Genomic DNA, 18,294 nt, shown 5'->3' on the forward strand with positions numbered 1-18,294 from the left:
TCTGCCATCAAACCCTCCACTTTCCTCCATGTGTTTGCACCGACTTATAACCTGGTCAATTTCTCGATGCTGTCTCATCCACATCACTTCAATCTTCTCCAGTCCATGCTCCTCAAAAGCCTCCTTCCATGACAATACAAGTTAATGGAATAAATTCCAAAAGGGTTAAGAACAATTTCAGGAAACAAGACATATGGACCACCTGTACACAGACAAAATAGTGGCACAGCTCAAGACTATGATTTACTGGAATATTTTCAATACCCTGCAAAGAAAAATTATTGCTCCATTTGATTTGATGTACCCATACTCTATACAGAGCGTTCGTGCTGCCGCCGAAGTAGTTTCTTGGCAAGGGTTATACTGGGTGGTTTGCCATGGCCTTCCCGGCATTGTTTGTCCATGCTCTGTCCTTTTAAATGCTGAGTGTGAAGCAAGGAAGCAGCACGTACCAGTTTTTAAAGCCTTTGGTATGGCTCGGCCGGGGTTTGAACCACTGACCTCCCAGACTCGGAGTAGACACTCCAACCATTACACCATCAAGTCTGGTTTGTTGATATATAGGTGTCCTTTAATATTTTAACTATGGTGACTTTCTCTTATCAAAACAACAAACAAACAAATGTTTAAAAGCATATCAGCATATATGCATCCTTAAAACATATTTACTTAAAGGAAACAAGACAGGAAAGTTTCATTTTTCAGTAAAAACTGTGTTTTGTTAAATAAACGACAAAATGTTTGGTGAAAGAAACATCGCCGGGCTCTTTGTCCACTATTTCTTATTATTTCTTCCTTGTAAAGTTAGAAGTGAATGACATCAAACGTCCAATTCTTCTTTTTCTCCAAACAATGAACAGAACAGGTCTGATCTGCAAAGACAACAAGAAAGAGTAATCAGAGATTGCAGACCCTCACCAGGACATGTTTTTAGTGGTTTTTAAGGCCTTTTTTTGTTTTAACAGAATCAAAGCTCGTGTAAGAGCTAACACATTGAACATGAAAACATGCACAGACACATAAAACATACAATGAAGGGAGCTGGAGACAAGAGGGGGGGGAGAGAGAGGGAAGCACACAAGCACAACAGCAGTAGAGAACAGGGACGTCGGTAGATCTGTGGAAGGGGGCAGGTTGGGGGAGGAGGGAGGGCTTGGGGAGGAGGGAGGGGTACACGGTATAAAGCAAATGAACACTACTAGGAATATCAGGACAGAAGTTGGGGATTGAAAGAGGCGAATTTGGGGTGTTTTGCAACAAATATGGCGGCCTGTGTTGCAACAAATATGGCGGCTGAATCACGTGACCAATGACGCCATACTTTTGTTTTCTCCACCAATTTATCCCTAGATGATGCTCAAGAAATTTCATCTTGATCGGATGAAGTTTTGTACTGCTCAAATTATGATGTCATAATGGAGGCACCTATGACATCATCATTAACATGTTATTCCCCATGGAGAGTTCTTTACAATGAGCCATGTCTCATTTTTTTTTCTATGCAGCGCTTTCGGAGATATAGAGGTGCATAGTTTTTCAGTTTTTCCAAGAAGGTGCACGTTAACCACATGACCTATGACGTATGACGTTATGAATATGAATGAATGAATGAATGAATATAATATAACGTTATAATTAGCATTTAAAAAATCTACAGGTGGAGGTGCACTTATGGTGATCTCGGTAGAGATCTGTGCAACCTGTGCAATCCTGTCAATCGGACCAACAGTTGCAGAGAAAATCAGATTTATTCTGTGCGGACACACAGACAGATACACAGATGGACTCGAATGCAATACCCTTTCCTCTGGCAATACATTGTGCCATTTATCATAAAACACATGAGAAGCTTTCACCAACCCTGAGGTCACATCAACTTACTTAAGTCAAAGAAAACGAGAAAGTAGAAATTTGATGTGAATGTGTCTATGGATATGCCTTGGCCCATGTTAGATATCAATCCCACTGTTACAGAGAGAGAGAGAGGAGAGAGAGAAGAGAGGAGAGAGGAGAGAGGAGAGAGGAAAGAGGAGAGAGAGAAGGAGAGAAGGAGAAGAGATAGAGAGGGAAGGAGAAGAGCTAGAGAGAAGAGATAGAGACAGCCAGACAGACAGACACAGAGACAGAGACAGAGAGGGGGAGAGAGGGGGAGAGAGAGACAGAGAGGGAGGGAGAGAGAGGGTTTAAACCTTGATTTTTTTGAATGCCATGAACAAACATTGGTCCATCACAGTCGATGAAGGTTGTGGACAAATTTCATCAAAATCGTACGTTTCGTTTCGGAAAAGAGAGCAAATACCTATTTTGGATGGGGGTCAAAAATCCCCCGTAGTTCCCCTTAATGAGCGCAGATTTGATGATGTCAATACAGCTTTGTTAGGCATCAGATATGAAGCTTGTAGCCAAGTTTCATCAAAATCGTGTGTTTGGTTCAAGCGATAATGACTGAAGTGTTTACTTACACACTCACTCACTCACTCACTTACCTTTGGACACTGCTCGATCGCATAAACTGAGTGGGGTGTGGGAGAAACGGGCATCGAAAAACTATCACTTCCTTGTTGCCTAATCCATTGATACTCTTGGTCCTCCAACGTTTGGTGTGGTATAAGGAATTGATCTGTGATATATGAAAGCTAAATCTTTAACGGTGTTTCAAATATCGCATGCACAAGCCAGTCTACCGAGATGGTTGCCATGGCCACATAGTTCATTCAATCACAGCCTGATCTAATCAGGTTGAGAGAATGTCATGAGGAAGATATTTGCAACATGAAAACGAATTATTCAACAGTTTGTGATATAACGCAAACACTAAAGTATATGGGCAGATGGTCGGTCATAGATGAATAATCGGTCGGTCGGACTGACCTCATTTTAATGTCCCCGGCCTTGTCAGAGGGGCAGGGTACAAAAAGGAAATCAAGAGAGGAAAAGAAAAAATAATGAACATGAAGCTGCAGTAGATAGGGGTGTAACACCACGTGAGATGGCAATGAACTGCTGACTTGACTCAGGAAGGTGGTTTGACAAGTGAGAGAAAAGACAAAAAGCAGTGGAAGTGGGAAGTAAGTTTGGGTTTTGTTGGTAGGTTTACAAGAAGGGGGCTTTGTAAGTAGACATGCATCCTGGAGTGGATAGGATACAGAGCTGAAAGAGCAGAGGGAGAAACCCCAGAGAAGCAAGAGAAAACGGAGGCCACCGACCTGCTTGCGATGAGAGAGAACAACAGGCCTTGTGGTTCAGATTTTTGTGAGAATTTATTTTCCAGTATCCAGTAATGAGGAGCATGACGTGGGCAATAACAACCGGAGGGGAGAGCAGAACTCCATTGAGCGATGGGATAAACATTTTGTAAGCCATAAATACAAATTTGCCGAGGAAGGACTTGGATGGCCAATCCGCAGTCTTCTTTGGAAGGAGGATTTGATGTGGTACGCTCAGGAAAGGCTGTCCTTGATGGTGAGGCACATATATTTTAGGACTGAACCACTTTCAGTGGTAGTTCAACAAGCTCCATAGATGGGTTCACAACCAGATCCTAACAGAGAGACAAGGTGCGAGTGTGAGATTTGTCTCGATTGAATAACGTTTGCCACTTGTCAGACCAGAACATGATCCTTTTAGGCCTTTCAGCCCCCTTTTCGCTCCGTTTGACCTATTATCCAGATTTTTCAGGCCCTGTGTCCTCTTTCTCCCTCCCCTTAATCATATTCATCCCCTCACTCATTCTTCCTCCAAGTTTCTCTCTAGTCTGCTGATTATGTGTTTGCCTGCTTTTCATTGTGTTCTAACTCTACTGTTCCATGTTGTAGCTCTTCCACAAGCCTCAAATTTGTGTGTGTGTGTGTATATATATATATATATATATATATATATATATATATACACACACATATATATATATATATATATACACACACATATATATATATATATATATATATATATATACACACACACACATATATATATATATATATATATATATATACATATATATATATATATATATATATATATACATACATATATATATATACACAAAGAATTAAGTTAAGCACCCCCCCCCCCCGTTTTTTTACAACCTCGCACATTACAAGTTTGTTGTCGTCAAAACAGTGTAATATACCCATGATATTGCTATATTTTCTGGAGAAGTGATATTATGGTCACATAAAAACATAACAATCATGCCGTTTTCAATATTTTATTCTGAATAATTTAAGGTGAAATTTTTGGGGAATTTTAGGCATATTTTCACCTCAATTTAAGTATGGAGCTATAGGTCCATCACGGACAGTGTGGATGACGTTTATGTTTTCTAACGTACAGTCATTGTTCTGAGAAGACCTCTAGCGATCTTTGCGTCAATAACGTGTGTAGGACCCACGTGATCGGATCACTGACTCAACCCTACGTCTCATAGACCCTGTAAGCCGTCGTATGCGTTGCTGTGGCAGGTTATTGTCATACCAATCATTTATTTGATCTCACATACCTTAGAATATATGCCAATGTATACATATACACAAAGAATATATATTAGGGGGTGCTTACCTTAATTCGTTGTGTAGGGGTGCTTAACTTAATTCTTTGTGTATATATACAGACTTGGCATTTAATATGGAATATTTTTTTTTTCTTGACTTGGGTTTACTTTCTGAACTCGGTATATCAATCTGGTGAGTTTCTTTTACGCTTCGGTGATTTCTTTGTTAAAAGAACCATGTCACTGATTGTCTGTCGTAGCAAGAAGTCAATAACAGGATTATATCACAGGTGGCGTGACAAAATGTACGGACAGGTACATTTGACGATTGGCTTCACAATCGGGTATATAAGGGTTGTTGCGTTCTGTATTAGTGGAAAACAACAGCTGCACGTCTACAAAAGTTATTGCCGCTTCCCCTGGAGATGGTCCATCAACTCGACAATGCTGTTTGTCATTTAGTGGTGGCTTTACGAAATTCCGGCATGAAACAGCGTGCTATTGCTCGGCAGTATGGCATCACTCAAGGTCAGGTGTCAAAGATCCTGAAACGAAATGCTCAGAGGGGTGTCCCTACTCCAATACAGAGGTCAGGACGTCCCCGCAGAACCACAAGGAGGGATGATCGCCAGCTGCACCGGTTAGTCCGCAATGGCCGTACCAAGTCAGCTAATCGGCTTAGGGCTGAGTGGCAGTAACTGACAAATGTGCCTGTATCCAGAAGGCTAGTCAACCAACGACTGGTTCAAGCAGGCTGTCGTGCCAGGCGTCCCCTGAGAAAGCCACGTCTGACCAGACAACACCGCCAGCGCCGATTGCAGTGGGCCAGAGAGCACCGTCAATGACAGCCAGGACACTGGAATCACGTGATCTTCAGTGACAAGTCTAGATTTCTGGTCTATCGTCAATATGGCCGCGTCCGAGTGCGCAGACAAGTGCATGAAGCCTACAACGAAGATTGTATAGTGCCAAGAGTCCAAGCTGGAGGTGGTGGGGTGACCGTTTGGGCTGCTTTTCATGCAGGGGGCAAAACTGACCTGGTTGTTCTGAATGGAAACCTGAACCAGTTCAAGCACAGGGCCATTCTGGAAGAAACATTGCTTCCATTTGTTCGTGCAGCCTTTCGAGGAAACTTTGTCTTCCAAGATGACAATGCACGGCCTCATCGTGCTCGCATGATCCAACGCTTTCTTGCTGACCGTGGTGTACAGCATATGGAGTGGCCTGCCATGTCCCCGGATATGAATCCGATAGAGAACTTGTGGGCAGAATTAACGCGTCAAATCGACAACTTGGACCAGCAGCCTGCCTCTGTGCGTGAATTGCAGCAGGCTATTGTCACTGCATGGCAAGCGATTCCTGTCCAAACCTTGGCAAATCTCGTGAACAGCATGCCTCAACGTGTACGTGCTCTCCTGAATGCTCGTGGGGGTTACACGAAGTATTGAACTGTAATTTTACTGTCCGTAATCCCAGTCGTAAATTAACTTTTGTTTTTGTTTAAAAAAATATTTGGCTAATGTGCAAAATAAAGAGATACTTCTGGAAAACGCACAGAAGTTTAACACAGTACTGTCCATGAATTGAGTTCGATATCAGTTTACATCACTTTCAAGGATCAATCTAATTGCTTCGAAATGTCAAATGTGGTTTTTGTTTCTTTTAAAGGTCACATTAACAAAATCTAGAATAATTTCAACATAATTCCAATGAACTTTTGGTTCTAAGTCATCTTGAAAAGTAAGTTCGCCCCCACAAAAAAAATATTCCATATTAAATGCCAAGTCTGTATATATATTGTTACTGTCGGGAGGAGAAGGTACGAATCCCCACTCCTGACAACAATTTGTTACAATCGCGAGACGACCGGGCCCGGAGGGTTCCAAATTCAAGGTGCCGAGCACACGTCAAGGTGCACACGCATGCCGAACCCTCCACGCGATCGAACCCTCACTTTCCCACACCTTATGGAATGCCAAGCGGTTTTGCACACGGTGTGGAAAGCGGCGTTACTCCCACGAGATTTATGGACCTGAGTCTAGCCAAATTTAGTCCCGGATGATGCTCGGCCAATTGGTGAAAGGACGTACCGAACAGGTTGGAAGTAAGAACAAAATGTACAGCCCTTTATTCAGAAGGCACAGAGAAAGAGACGAAGATTTACCTCAACAAATATTACCTAATATAATAAACCCCACTGGCGCCTTCACTCTGACACACACACACACACACACACACACACACACACACACACACACACACACACACACACACACACACACACACACACACACACACACACACACACAATAAACTCTGGTTAAAGGGCGTACCGATGTACGTGCTGGGATTCCTCGCTGGTGACCACGTGGTCTGGTGTGCGCAGTTCGGTCCTCACGTGCAGCCTGGACAAGGTAAATTCAGCGCAGGTGGGATGAGTAGAAATTGCCAACGCTTGCGGGTCAGCCGGATGGCGCAAAAGAACGGCGCAGACGCTTGGTGTCGGGCGTTGAACAAAGGCCAAACACGTATCGTGCGAGATATGAAAAAGGCAAGCGAGGTCTCGTCGTGGGCGTGGCGAAAGGGGCAAGAGCGCAGGTGTGTCCTCAAAGCAGTCCCAAAGGCAAGAGAATGATAATGTGCTGCGTGTGGGCTAATATCAAACTGGTCACGCCCTTCAAAATGTTTCAGAGACTCCCATTGGCTGAGGCTTGTCGCATCATGGCGAAGTGTTCCCGCCCCCCTCACTGGTCACGTGGGCCTGTGTTTCTGCACATCTGGTGTTATGGCCATGCCTTAACCAACGAAGGTTTGACAACCTGCCTAACTTCAACGCATATTTGGTCTTTTTTTACTACTCAATGCGAAGGGCTAATCTTTACATTCAATAAGACATAACTGACTACTGCAGGCTACATGTTGTCGTGCAATTGACTAGAGGGAGTTTGTTTGCCCTTATGGCACAACTGCAACAACAACACACACACACACACACACACACACACACACACACACACACACACACACACACACACACACACACACACACACACACACACACACACACACACACACACACACACACACACACACACACACACACACACACACACCCTCGGATCCTGCTATTTGCGGGGGATACGTTCCTAGAAAATCCGCGAATAGCGAAACCCACGAATAGCAGGGCATTGTTTCAATGGAAAAGGGGGGGATAGGTTCCCGAGTCATGAAAACCACGATTAGAGAGGAACAAACCGCGAATGGAGAGGAAAAATCTGCGAATGGTGAGGCAAATCTCGAGAATGTCGACGATAATCCGTGAAGATCAATCAAAGTCCCGGAAATGGCGAGACAAACCCCGCAAATGTCGACGAAAATCCATATTCTATACAATGCATGATCTCATCAAATACATGATCACATATTTGTGATTTGAAATACCAAATGTACATTGTGGGCATGATTACCGGGCAGTGTCATCCATACTTGTTGTGTCGTGGGCGGCCATGAAGCTCACAAGCTTGGGGTGGACGTCATACCTGGCACATGGACAATTATATATTTCATCACAAATACCATTTAACACAACGTTTTACTTTAACACACCCTAATCACATCACACACCGCTACTGTAATGTCACCAATTTGCAAATAAACAATAAGAATTAAAACATAAGTGGAGGTCGATGCTTGGAATGTGATGGAAAAAAACAACAGATATATTTGCACATCGATAACAACATTAAACATTGGAAAGAAGATGCATTACTTTGACAAAATATATTTCTATGAGAATTAAGGGACAACAAAATAATGTAGCAAGCATGCAAAATAATGGTTAAAAGTGCAGAAAACCATAAAAACTTCCAAAGTTAATCAGAGAGACTGCTGGGAAGAAAAATCACATGACTAAAATTGACAAAAGTGAGTAGATTTAAAAACAACAACATGGAAATAAACTACTGTAGTCGAGGAATGATGCATAAAATGATCACATAAATATACGAGAGCGGCACTCAGTAGAGAGCAGAGAGAACCTGGTTGGCCATATCGCTCAATGGTGAAGAATCGCTTTAAAAAATTATACTAGCTGGATCTGGATATTCACCAAAATGGAATCGATTCTTCCTTGTCACACACACAACCTGTCCAACAAGTTTCGTCCAAATCCATCCATAACTTTTTGATATATCATGCTATGTATAGTTTTTGGCCCCATCTCACAATGGTGAAGAATCACTTAAAAATTAAATAAATGTCATATTCGAATCCATATTCAGATCTTCACCAAAATCGAATATAATCGTCCTTGTCAGACACACAACCTCTCCACCAAGTTTCGTCCAAATCCGTCCACAACCTTTTGAGATATCCTGCTATGTATCATTTTTGGCCCTGTCGCCCAATGGTGAAGAATCACTTAAAAACTATAGTAGCCAGATCCGAATCCGGATCTTCACCAATATCTAATCATTTCGTCCTTGTCACATACGCTACATCTCTGCCAAATTGTCCTTTTTGAGATATTTTGTTCACAAACAAACGGACAAACAAACGAACAAACAAACAGACAAACAAACAGACAGACAGACAGACAGACAGACAGGGGTGAAAACATAACCCCCACCCCATCCACCTTTGGTGGAGAAGGCAATAACAAGCAAAAACAAAAAACAAGCAACAAACAAACAAAAAACGACAAGTGAAAGTGGAGGAGGGAGGATATTGAAGAGAGTGAGGGAGTTTGTTCCAGAGGCGGGAGAAAGACCACCAACCTGCCTGCGGTAAGTGAAAGGCCCTCTGAGGTAGCTTCATCATGGGAGATTCCAATGATTCTGAACGCTTTGGTTTAAATAAATAAATAAATAAATAAACGAATAAAAATAATATAAATAAATAATAATAAATAAATAATAATAATAAAAAAACTACCAATAAAATGACAACAACTTGCTTTAAAAAGTAATCCCAAGGAAAGGTTTATACATTTATACGTAAATTGAGATCAAAGATGCGATTAGAATTGCAACAATTAAAGAAGTACAAAAAACTCTTAATTGTCTCGGGGTTTTACGTTCCGAGAAAAAGCCACAATATTCAAAACTGCAATAGCTAAAACCAATTTAATATGGTAATAATGGGATTTAGGTTTCTGGGCTTTGAGAAAATATAGAGGAAGGTCAACGGCAACGAAAAATAAACACATCATAATTGAAACTGTAACGGCACTCGGTAGAGCGCATACCTCCGCCAGGCTGAACAGTCTATGTTTTGTATCCCACTGATAGGCCGGATCTGGATTCGGACCTGAACCAAAATATAATCGGCTTGTTCTTGTCACCTAACCAACTCCTCATCCAAGTTTAGTCATAATCAATCCAGAACGTTTTGAGATATCATGCTATGTATAGTTTTTGGCCCCATCTCTCAATGTTGAAGAATGACTTTAAAAAAACAATTCTCATATCTGGTACTGGATTCGGATCTTCACCAAAAGCGAATCAATTGGTCCTCGTCACACAACCAACCTGTCTACCAAGTTGCATCCAAATCCGTCCATAACTTTTGAGATATCCTGCTGACAGACACCAACATGGGTGACAACATAACCTGTCTCCACCTTTGGTGGCGGAGATAATGACTGTGCAAACGCCTTTGGTCACTTTGTGATGATTTTGCCGATTTGGGTTCAATAAATTGTGGGAAGCACCATTGTGTGTGAAACAAGACCAAATGTTTAACAGCGGCGTAGCCGGGCTTGTTTGATATTTTAGTTGAAGAGGAGAGTATGACCTGGGTGGAGACAAACAAACAAACAAATAATGTACAAACAAACAAATAAAACAGCTAGCAAATAATGTATTAAATTTTTTGAAGTACTCTAAGTCTCTAAGCTGTCTGTCACCATGGACAATTCTATTTTTACATACAGCCTACGTTTGTTGTAATGTATATATTAGTGAACTATAAAAGGTGCAATTAAAGTATTTTAGTCCATTTCAAGTTTTTTCAGTCCATTAAAAAAATACGTAATGACGTAGCGTGATGGCCAGACACAAAACTGCCGCTACTTTAATATATAGATGATGATATATTTTAACCTCCAGTAACTTTGCAGTCACTACGAAGGGATTCGTGTTACAATTAGATTTACTATAATATTAACGTTATGGTTAGGGTTCGGGTTAGTGTCATCATTAATTACGAAAATGATATTACCATAAAAGAGCCGAGGCGAATTCCTTACTTCCGCGGTTATTAGTACCGTACACCACTTATCATTGATCCATGAACCATACACCGCTTCAATGTAGAAACTTTGCATTCACGACATTGGGATTAAAGTGTTATGGTTATATTTACTATATTATTATTACGAAAATGATACTACTGAAACGATACTACTATCTTAAGAAACCTGGGCTTAATTTGTCCGAAGCGGCCTGAAGGTGAGGCATGAAGGCACGAAGCCTACGGCCTATACGTACTATGTTGTTGGAAGAGCCAAAACGTTTATGCTTTCAATATTTGATGGTCATTTTAACAATCGTTTTGTTTGTGTTTCACACTGAATGAAAAACGTCAAGGTAGAGCATGGCGATTGTGATATATGACAGGTTCGACAATATGTGCGGCCTGAACAAAATTGGAATCAAAATGGTGGTGTGGAGTCAGCCGCCGTACCGCCGTAATGACATCAGACGTAATCACGTCACTGTGTCATGTGACCAGATCCTCAGCTCTGTCCTCCCGGTGTTCCACAAGCAGGGTGATTCAATGTGAGTGCCGTCCCTCAGATGGACATTAAACTGTGTCACATCTGCTGTAATTAGTTGGTGGACGATAAAGATCCCATGGGTGTCCTTCGCAAAGAGTAGGCAAGCCACTGCCAGCACCATGGACAATTTAAAATGTCTGCCCTAACTACTGCTGGGAGAAGGATGGCAAAACCGCCTAGCATGACCCCAGGCATGAAAACTGTTTCGGCCAAAAACCAACGCTCTGTATCAGAGTATGGTACATCGGATGTGATTATTTAGTCTCGGGCAACTTGTCAGCCATTGTAGCCTGGATGTTGGAGCTTTTGCCTCGTTAGCGAGAGGCCCTTGGTTTGAGTCCCGCTCAAACGCCTTTTTCACATTACCCCAGAGCAGGAACGCATCTCCTTTTATCAAATGATAACCACAACCGCATCTACACACACAAATAGTAATCATTTCTCTTGGCCAAGCCATTCATTTTATGTCATTTCGTGATTCTGTTTTTGAGTTACTATGAAAAAAAAAAAAAGTCAAAGATTAATGGAAGAGCCTGAATAAATAAATAAATAAATAAATAAATAAATAAATAAACCATAAATTATTCACACCTCGCGAAAATAGCGTACCTCAATTTACGACCTTTGCTGGCACCTCTATCCACGGGACGCTTCACACGATTTCTGAGCTTCTGGAGAGAAAGCCATTGCCTACAAGAGAAAGAAGACGTACGCTCATGAATAGATGCACGCACACCTGTTGATGTTCCCATCTGGCTCAAGATGTAGGGAACCCAGGTTCAAATCCTATAGGTGCATTTGTCCATTGTCAGCTTAAAACATGGTCCTACATACAAACCATGTGTAAGCTCCGGTACAAGCCGTAGATTAATGTGCAATAAAATAAATAAATAACTTATCTTGGCCTCAAAAAGTGAGTCCGGTGCACAAGTTGAGCTGCCTGCATGTACATGTGTTTATATTCAAATGTCCTTACATGTATATGCCAGATTGTGTGCTGTCAAAGTACAGAGTTCAGCATGTTACGAATGATACGATTGGCTGACCTTTGCACCTGACAATCAAGGTATGTAAGATAGACACCGATTGGTTCATCAGTCATGACGTCATTGGTACCAATTGGTTGGCTCAGTCACCACTATCTCTGGCTCCGATTGGCTGGAGCGGAGTTGAAAGCGACGACACCATTTGCACCAACAACTTGGAGGGAGGGGGGATGGGGTTCTTCCAAAGACGAGGACTCAACATTTGCAGACATAGCGTGGACAGGGGTTGGGGTAACAAGTTGAAACTTTCCATGTTGAAAGAGAATGAGAGAATGTACAAATTCCTTTTGACAACACAATATAGAGACCGTGGAATGAATGAAGGTTGCTTCCAACCTATGTAGATGGAACATACTCCGACCTTGGCTCAATATCTTGAACATATCTGCATTGTACTGGTCTGCACAGACGGGGTTGGTAACGAAGTGCCATGCAATGACAGAAGAACAAGAAGAAATGGCCGCCGATCCTTGAACGTTCTTGCATGCTCGTACCAGTTGAGTCCCCACTCCCAAGGTATTTTCTTCAAGTCGCCAGGAGGACATGCTGTTTGATACGATCAGCCAACCTTTGGGTTGTACGGCCCACGTACCGAGCTTCACATCGGTACTTCAACTCATAGATAACATTGCAGATTTGTGAGGTGTGCAGCACATCCTTATTGACTGATGTTAGCAAACGGCGAGTAATCTTGACTGATGAACCAATCAGTGTCGATCTTACATAGACATGCTTCTATAATATGCACGCTCTTTCACTTCCTTCTTTTTCTTGCTGTGATTTACCTTGAGAAATACAGCATGAAAAGTTTTGGTCAATCTTATTATGTTGTATTTGTTTTAGTGTGTTGAAAAATCTACGTTACACAAACTCAACCGTTTACAACAGATATATAGCCAGGCGGCGAGAACAGAAACAATGTTCACATTGTGATACAAGCATGAAATTTGGAAGTTATGCTCTCATAACGATACTCTTTACATTCAATCAATTAGCCAACTCGAAAATTCAACATGAATCAATTCAACCATTTGTTTTTAAAATGGCCGCCAAATTGCTAAAATGTACCACAAACTTTTTAATATTGAATTTGGGACGTATGAGCATCAATACAAAATCACAAAACTACATATTATCTGCAAGAGGCCGTTAAAAAAAAATCATTTATCTTAATTTAGGTGAATGGAAAATTTGAACTACCTCATACATAATATGTAGTTCTGTGATTTTGTATTGATACTCGTAGATCCTAAATTCAAAATTAAAAGTTTATGGCACATTTTAGCAATTTTGGTGGCCATTTTGAAGGAAAAAAAAAGCCACCATGCTGAATTTTTGAGTTGGCTAATCGACTGTATAAGAATATCTAAGCAAGAGCATAACTTCCAAATTTCATGCTTGTATCACAATGTGAACGATTCACCCTAATAATGGGTGTTAGCCACCTGGCTAATACGTAATGTACGTTCTTCCTCAAATGGAATGGTTCGGTGGATGTGCGGAGTATCGTTGAGAGAGAGGAAGACAAATGATGAATTGCGAAAGATGATGGGAATAGAGCCTGTGATGGATGCTGTGAAGAGAAACAGGTTGAGATGGTTTGGTCATGTGTTGAGGAAGGATGAAAGTGACTGGTTGAGAAGAGTGATGGAAATGAACGTAGAGCAGCAACGAAGGCTGGAAAGGGTGGAAATGCGAATGATTTGGTGGATGTGCGGAGTATCGTTGAGAGAGAGGAAGACAAATGATGAATTGCGAAAGATGATGGGAATAGAGCCTGGGATGGATGCTGTGAAGAGGAACAGGTTGAGATGGTTTGGTCATGTGTTGAGGAAGGATGAAAGTGGCTGGTTGAGAAGAGTGATGGAAATGAATGTGGAAGGAAGTAGAGGATGGGGAAGACCGAGAAAGACTTGGCTAAAGATGGTCGAAGAAGAAATGCGGGCAGGGGGTTAACAAGGGGAGATGCAGAAAATAGGGCAAAATGGAGAAGATTGTCATGGGGCCCGCAAGGCTAACCCCCGCTCTAGCAGGGAAAATGGCCTTTAAAATGCCTGTCGTTTGTTGTTGTTCTTCCTCAAAATCCCTTTATGTGGGGTGAGGCCAACTTGTCCTGAGCTGATTCTATGTCCACAACTCTTCTCCACCACCCTCTATCACCAGCCATCTCTCTCTCTCCACCTCAACCTTTCTGATATCCCACCTCACAAAGGAAATCTTACGTTTTCCACTACAGTCAATAATTAATGGCAAAATATTTACAGTTTCTCTAGTTTGCTGCATAGCTAAATAAGACAAAAAGGGGCATTTGAACCATCAAGCCAAAAACAATACACGGGTCAAAAGGAAAGCCTGAAAGTACACAAAATAAAAAGCAACCATCGGGCCATACCTTCCCCAGGAAACTTGGCTGTTTGGGTCTGCCAACAAGGTCTTCCTTTCAATGAGCTCCCGAAGTAGCTGAAATGATCGCAAGCAGATTCACAACTTAGCCACTGTAATTATAAACTCCAACAACATGGCAAAGCAAATAAATAAATAAATATGAAAACACAAGGCAGAACAAGGCTTTCTAAAAATATATTCATAATAAGGAGGAAAGTGGAGACAATCTGGAATGGAACTGGAAGATTATATGAGATGTCAAGATTTAAGATGAGAATATTGCGTCAACATTCACGTATGATGGATATGGCAGTAATACCACCAAACCGAACAAACAACTCATGGGAGAAGAGATGAATAGTTGGGTAATGATATACTGTAGTTGGAATAGAAGGGGATGGTGTTAGGATATTTTAGAGTCGGTAAATCTTCGGGCCTAAGTCGAAGAGAGACAGCACCAGATGCTTCTAAATTGAGTTATGGTTTGCAAAGTGATTTTCAAGGGACACCATACTTGACCTTTCACCTATTTAACCCAAAATTTAACCAGTTAATCATTGTGTTACAGTCTATACTTGTGCCAAGTTTGGTTGAAATCTCTTCGGTGATGCCATGTGACCTTTTGAACCGAAAATCGAATCAGTTAAGCTTTGGACTGCAGTTCATACTTGGGCTGGAAAGGTGGCGTAGAGGTATACACACTCGCCTCAGTTTGAATCTCGGCCCACATACAAACTGTCACACTGGTGTTTCACATGCAGGGTGAAGGCATCAATGTGCGTGCCGTCCCTCGGATGGACGTTACACGTGGCGTCCCTTCTGTCAGCATCAGTTGGTAGACGTTAAAGATCCCATGGTGTCCTTTGCAAAAACTAAACAAGCTATCATCAGCAATCTGAACAGACTACAAATTCCTGCCCTAACACAGGGGGTGTTACATCAGTGAAACAGTGAAGTTCAGATAACGATCACGATGACCGACAGTGACGGTGATTTGGGGGATGGTTAGAGGGATGAGGGGCTATCCCTCTTATCTCCTCCTCAGGCACAGGTTCCTCAATGGAAAACCCTGATTAGGCAAGAGAACTGGCAACTGAGATGGGATGAAAGATGGTGACGCTGGTATACGGTGGAGGCATGCGTGGAGGTGTAGAGGTTAAAGGTGTGTCTGGATTAGGTGGTGGTGGTAGTGGTGGTTGTGTCTAGTTAGGTGGTGGTAGGTGGTGGTAGGTTCGGTGGTGGTAATTAGGTGGTGGTAGTGTCTGGAGCAGTGGTGTTTGCGGTGGTGGTGGTGGGTCTTTTCATAAAAATAAGGATTGAGGCCATTTTCATTTAGAGATCTTGAAATGGCAGGTGGCGGACAGATGTGCAGAAAACCATGGTTACTCGAAACTGCATACCGTGACTGGCAAAATGTTGTCTTATATAATAACTAGGAGTACCCGGCGTTGCCCGGGGGGGCGGGAGGGGGGGGAGGGGAGGGAGGGAGGAGCCAGGAGACGGAGGCGTGAGGAAGGGAGTGGAAGGGGGAGGGATGCGAGAGGTGAGGGGAGAGGTAGGGGATATACTACATATACATCTTTGGGGGGGGAGGGGGCAGGAGATGGCTTTGACAGGCACGTTCTGGGGTAGGGGGGATGAGAAGGGGAAAAAATTTACCCATGCAAAGAGTGCTTTAACCTCAGTGTTGCACAGTTAAAAAAGGAAATTGTAATACCCTCTGCCACCATCATCAGGTGGCGCTACACGGTACACATTTACATAGAGAATTTACGCCCCTCTCCCGGTCTCCCACACCCCTGCATGAGGCTGCGGCCACATAGCCGATGTTACCCCCCAAACAAAGTTGTAATTGTATTTGTACTCCGAGTAAAGTATATAAGTGTTTATAGCTGGAGTAGCCGGCGTTGCTCAAGAGAAAAAGAAATATTAACATATTTGGAATGAGGGCAAATATAATGGAAAAGCAATTACATCCAAATCAGAAATCATAATTTCACCTTTTTGTTGATTACATGCTGCTGAATGTGCCGCTCATCACGTTTCTGAGTCAAGTGTCATGCCAATTAGGAAGAAGAAGAAGCCTTACTACCAACTTCGTACACTTCTTCGTACAGTTTGATTTATTTGTGTTCAAATGTCTGGTGATTGTTTTGTATTTATTTATGCGAATGTGTACTTGTATATAACCGTCATTAATCAAAAAGGCACTATAGAGTGTTTTTTTTTTAATCCAAAAAAACGAACTTTCTTTTTTTTATATATATATATATTTTGCCTAAAACACTCCCAGGCAATCACTGATGAACCTCTGAAAGTTTGACGACGATCCGTTCAGCCATCTGAGAAAAATAGTCACACGGTCACACACACACACACACACACGGTCTCACACACGGTCTCACACACGGTCTCACACACACACACACACACACACACACACACACACACACACACACACACACACACACACACACACACACACACACACACACACACACACACACACACACACACACACACACGAGATATGCTTGTTCGTGTGTCTGTTCATTGTGAGTTGTGGGAGATATGTTGAAGGCAGCAGGAAGTTGGGGTGTGAAGAGAATGACAGAGATCTGTAATCTGGTGGTGAAAGAAGGCCGCATTCCAGTGGTTTGGGAACTGAGTACGCTCGTCCCTCTATACAAGGGGAAAGGTGACCCTCTGGAGTGTGGCTCGTACCGAGCGATAAAGTTATTGGAGCATGGAATGAAGGTATTGGAAAGGGTGTTGGAGAGGAGGATAAGGAAGAAAGTGAAGATCGACGAAATGCAGTTTGGATTTATGCCAGGAAGAGGAACGACAGATGCGCTTTTCATTGTGAGGCAGTTGCAGGAGAAGTACATGGAGAAAAGGAAGAAGTTGTTTTTTGGGTTTGTTGATCTGGAGAAAGCATTCGATAGGGTTCCACGCAAAGTATTGACATGGGCATTGAGGAAGTTAGGAGTGGAGGAATGGTTGATCAGAGTAGTGATGGCAATGTACAAAAGAGCGCGCACAGCTGTAAGGACGAAGGACGGGAACAGTGGTGAGTTTGAGGTGAAGGTGGGAGTGCATCAGGGGTCGGTACTAAGTCCACTACTATTTGTAGCTGTGATGGAGGTGCTGGCTCAGAACGTAAAGGAGGGTTTACCGTGGGAGTTGTTGTATGCAGATGATCTGGTGTTGATTGCGGAAAGTATGGATGGACTGAAGGAAAAGATGAACAAGTGGAAGGAATGTATGGAGACAAAAGGTCTGAAGGTGAATATCGGAAAGACGAAGGTGATGGCAAGTGGTAAAGCATGTGGTGAGGTGGAAAGAACTGGGAAGTGGCCGTGTGCTGTGTGCAGGAAGGGTGTCGGAGTGAACTCCATTCAATGTACAATGTGCGCTGAGTGGGTTCATCAAAAATGTAGTGGTCTGAGAGGGTCATTTACCAGTGTGGCAGCTACATTCAAATGTAAGGTGTGCACAGAGGGAGCTGCAGATGGAGGAAATGTTGAGTTGGATCTTGGAGACGGCGTGAAGCTGGAAGGTGTGAAAACATTTTGCTACCTCGGAGACATGCT

At 42.5% G+C, this 18,294-nt stretch overlaps 1 protein-coding gene across 1 annotated transcript in view; it reads right to left on the bottom strand.

Moving 5' to 3' along the window:
- Window positions 1–230: 230 nt before the first annotated feature.
- The window catches only part of AATF (apoptosis antagonizing transcription factor), a 40,686-nt gene continuing 22,622 nt past the window's right edge, over window positions 231–18,294 (bottom strand). The window contains exons 3-6 of the mRNA XM_078783849.1: window positions 14,709–14,776; window positions 11,880–11,960; window positions 7,960–8,031; window positions 231–872 (exon numbers count right to left, since the gene is read on the bottom strand). Of these exons, the coding sequence (XP_078639975.1) occupies window positions 821–872; window positions 7,960–8,031; window positions 11,880–11,960; window positions 14,709–14,776 (273 nt within the window). The 3' untranslated portion in view covers window positions 231–820. The remainder of the gene's footprint in view (window positions 873–7,959; window positions 8,032–11,879; window positions 11,961–14,708; window positions 14,777–18,294) is intronic.

Source organism: Myxine glutinosa, chromosome 8 (genome assembly GCF_964187855.1).
Source record: "Myxine glutinosa chromosome 8, kmMyxGlut1.1, whole genome shotgun sequence".
NCBI classification, from domain to species: Eukaryota; Metazoa; Chordata; class Myxini; order Myxiniformes; family Myxinidae; genus Myxine; species Myxine glutinosa.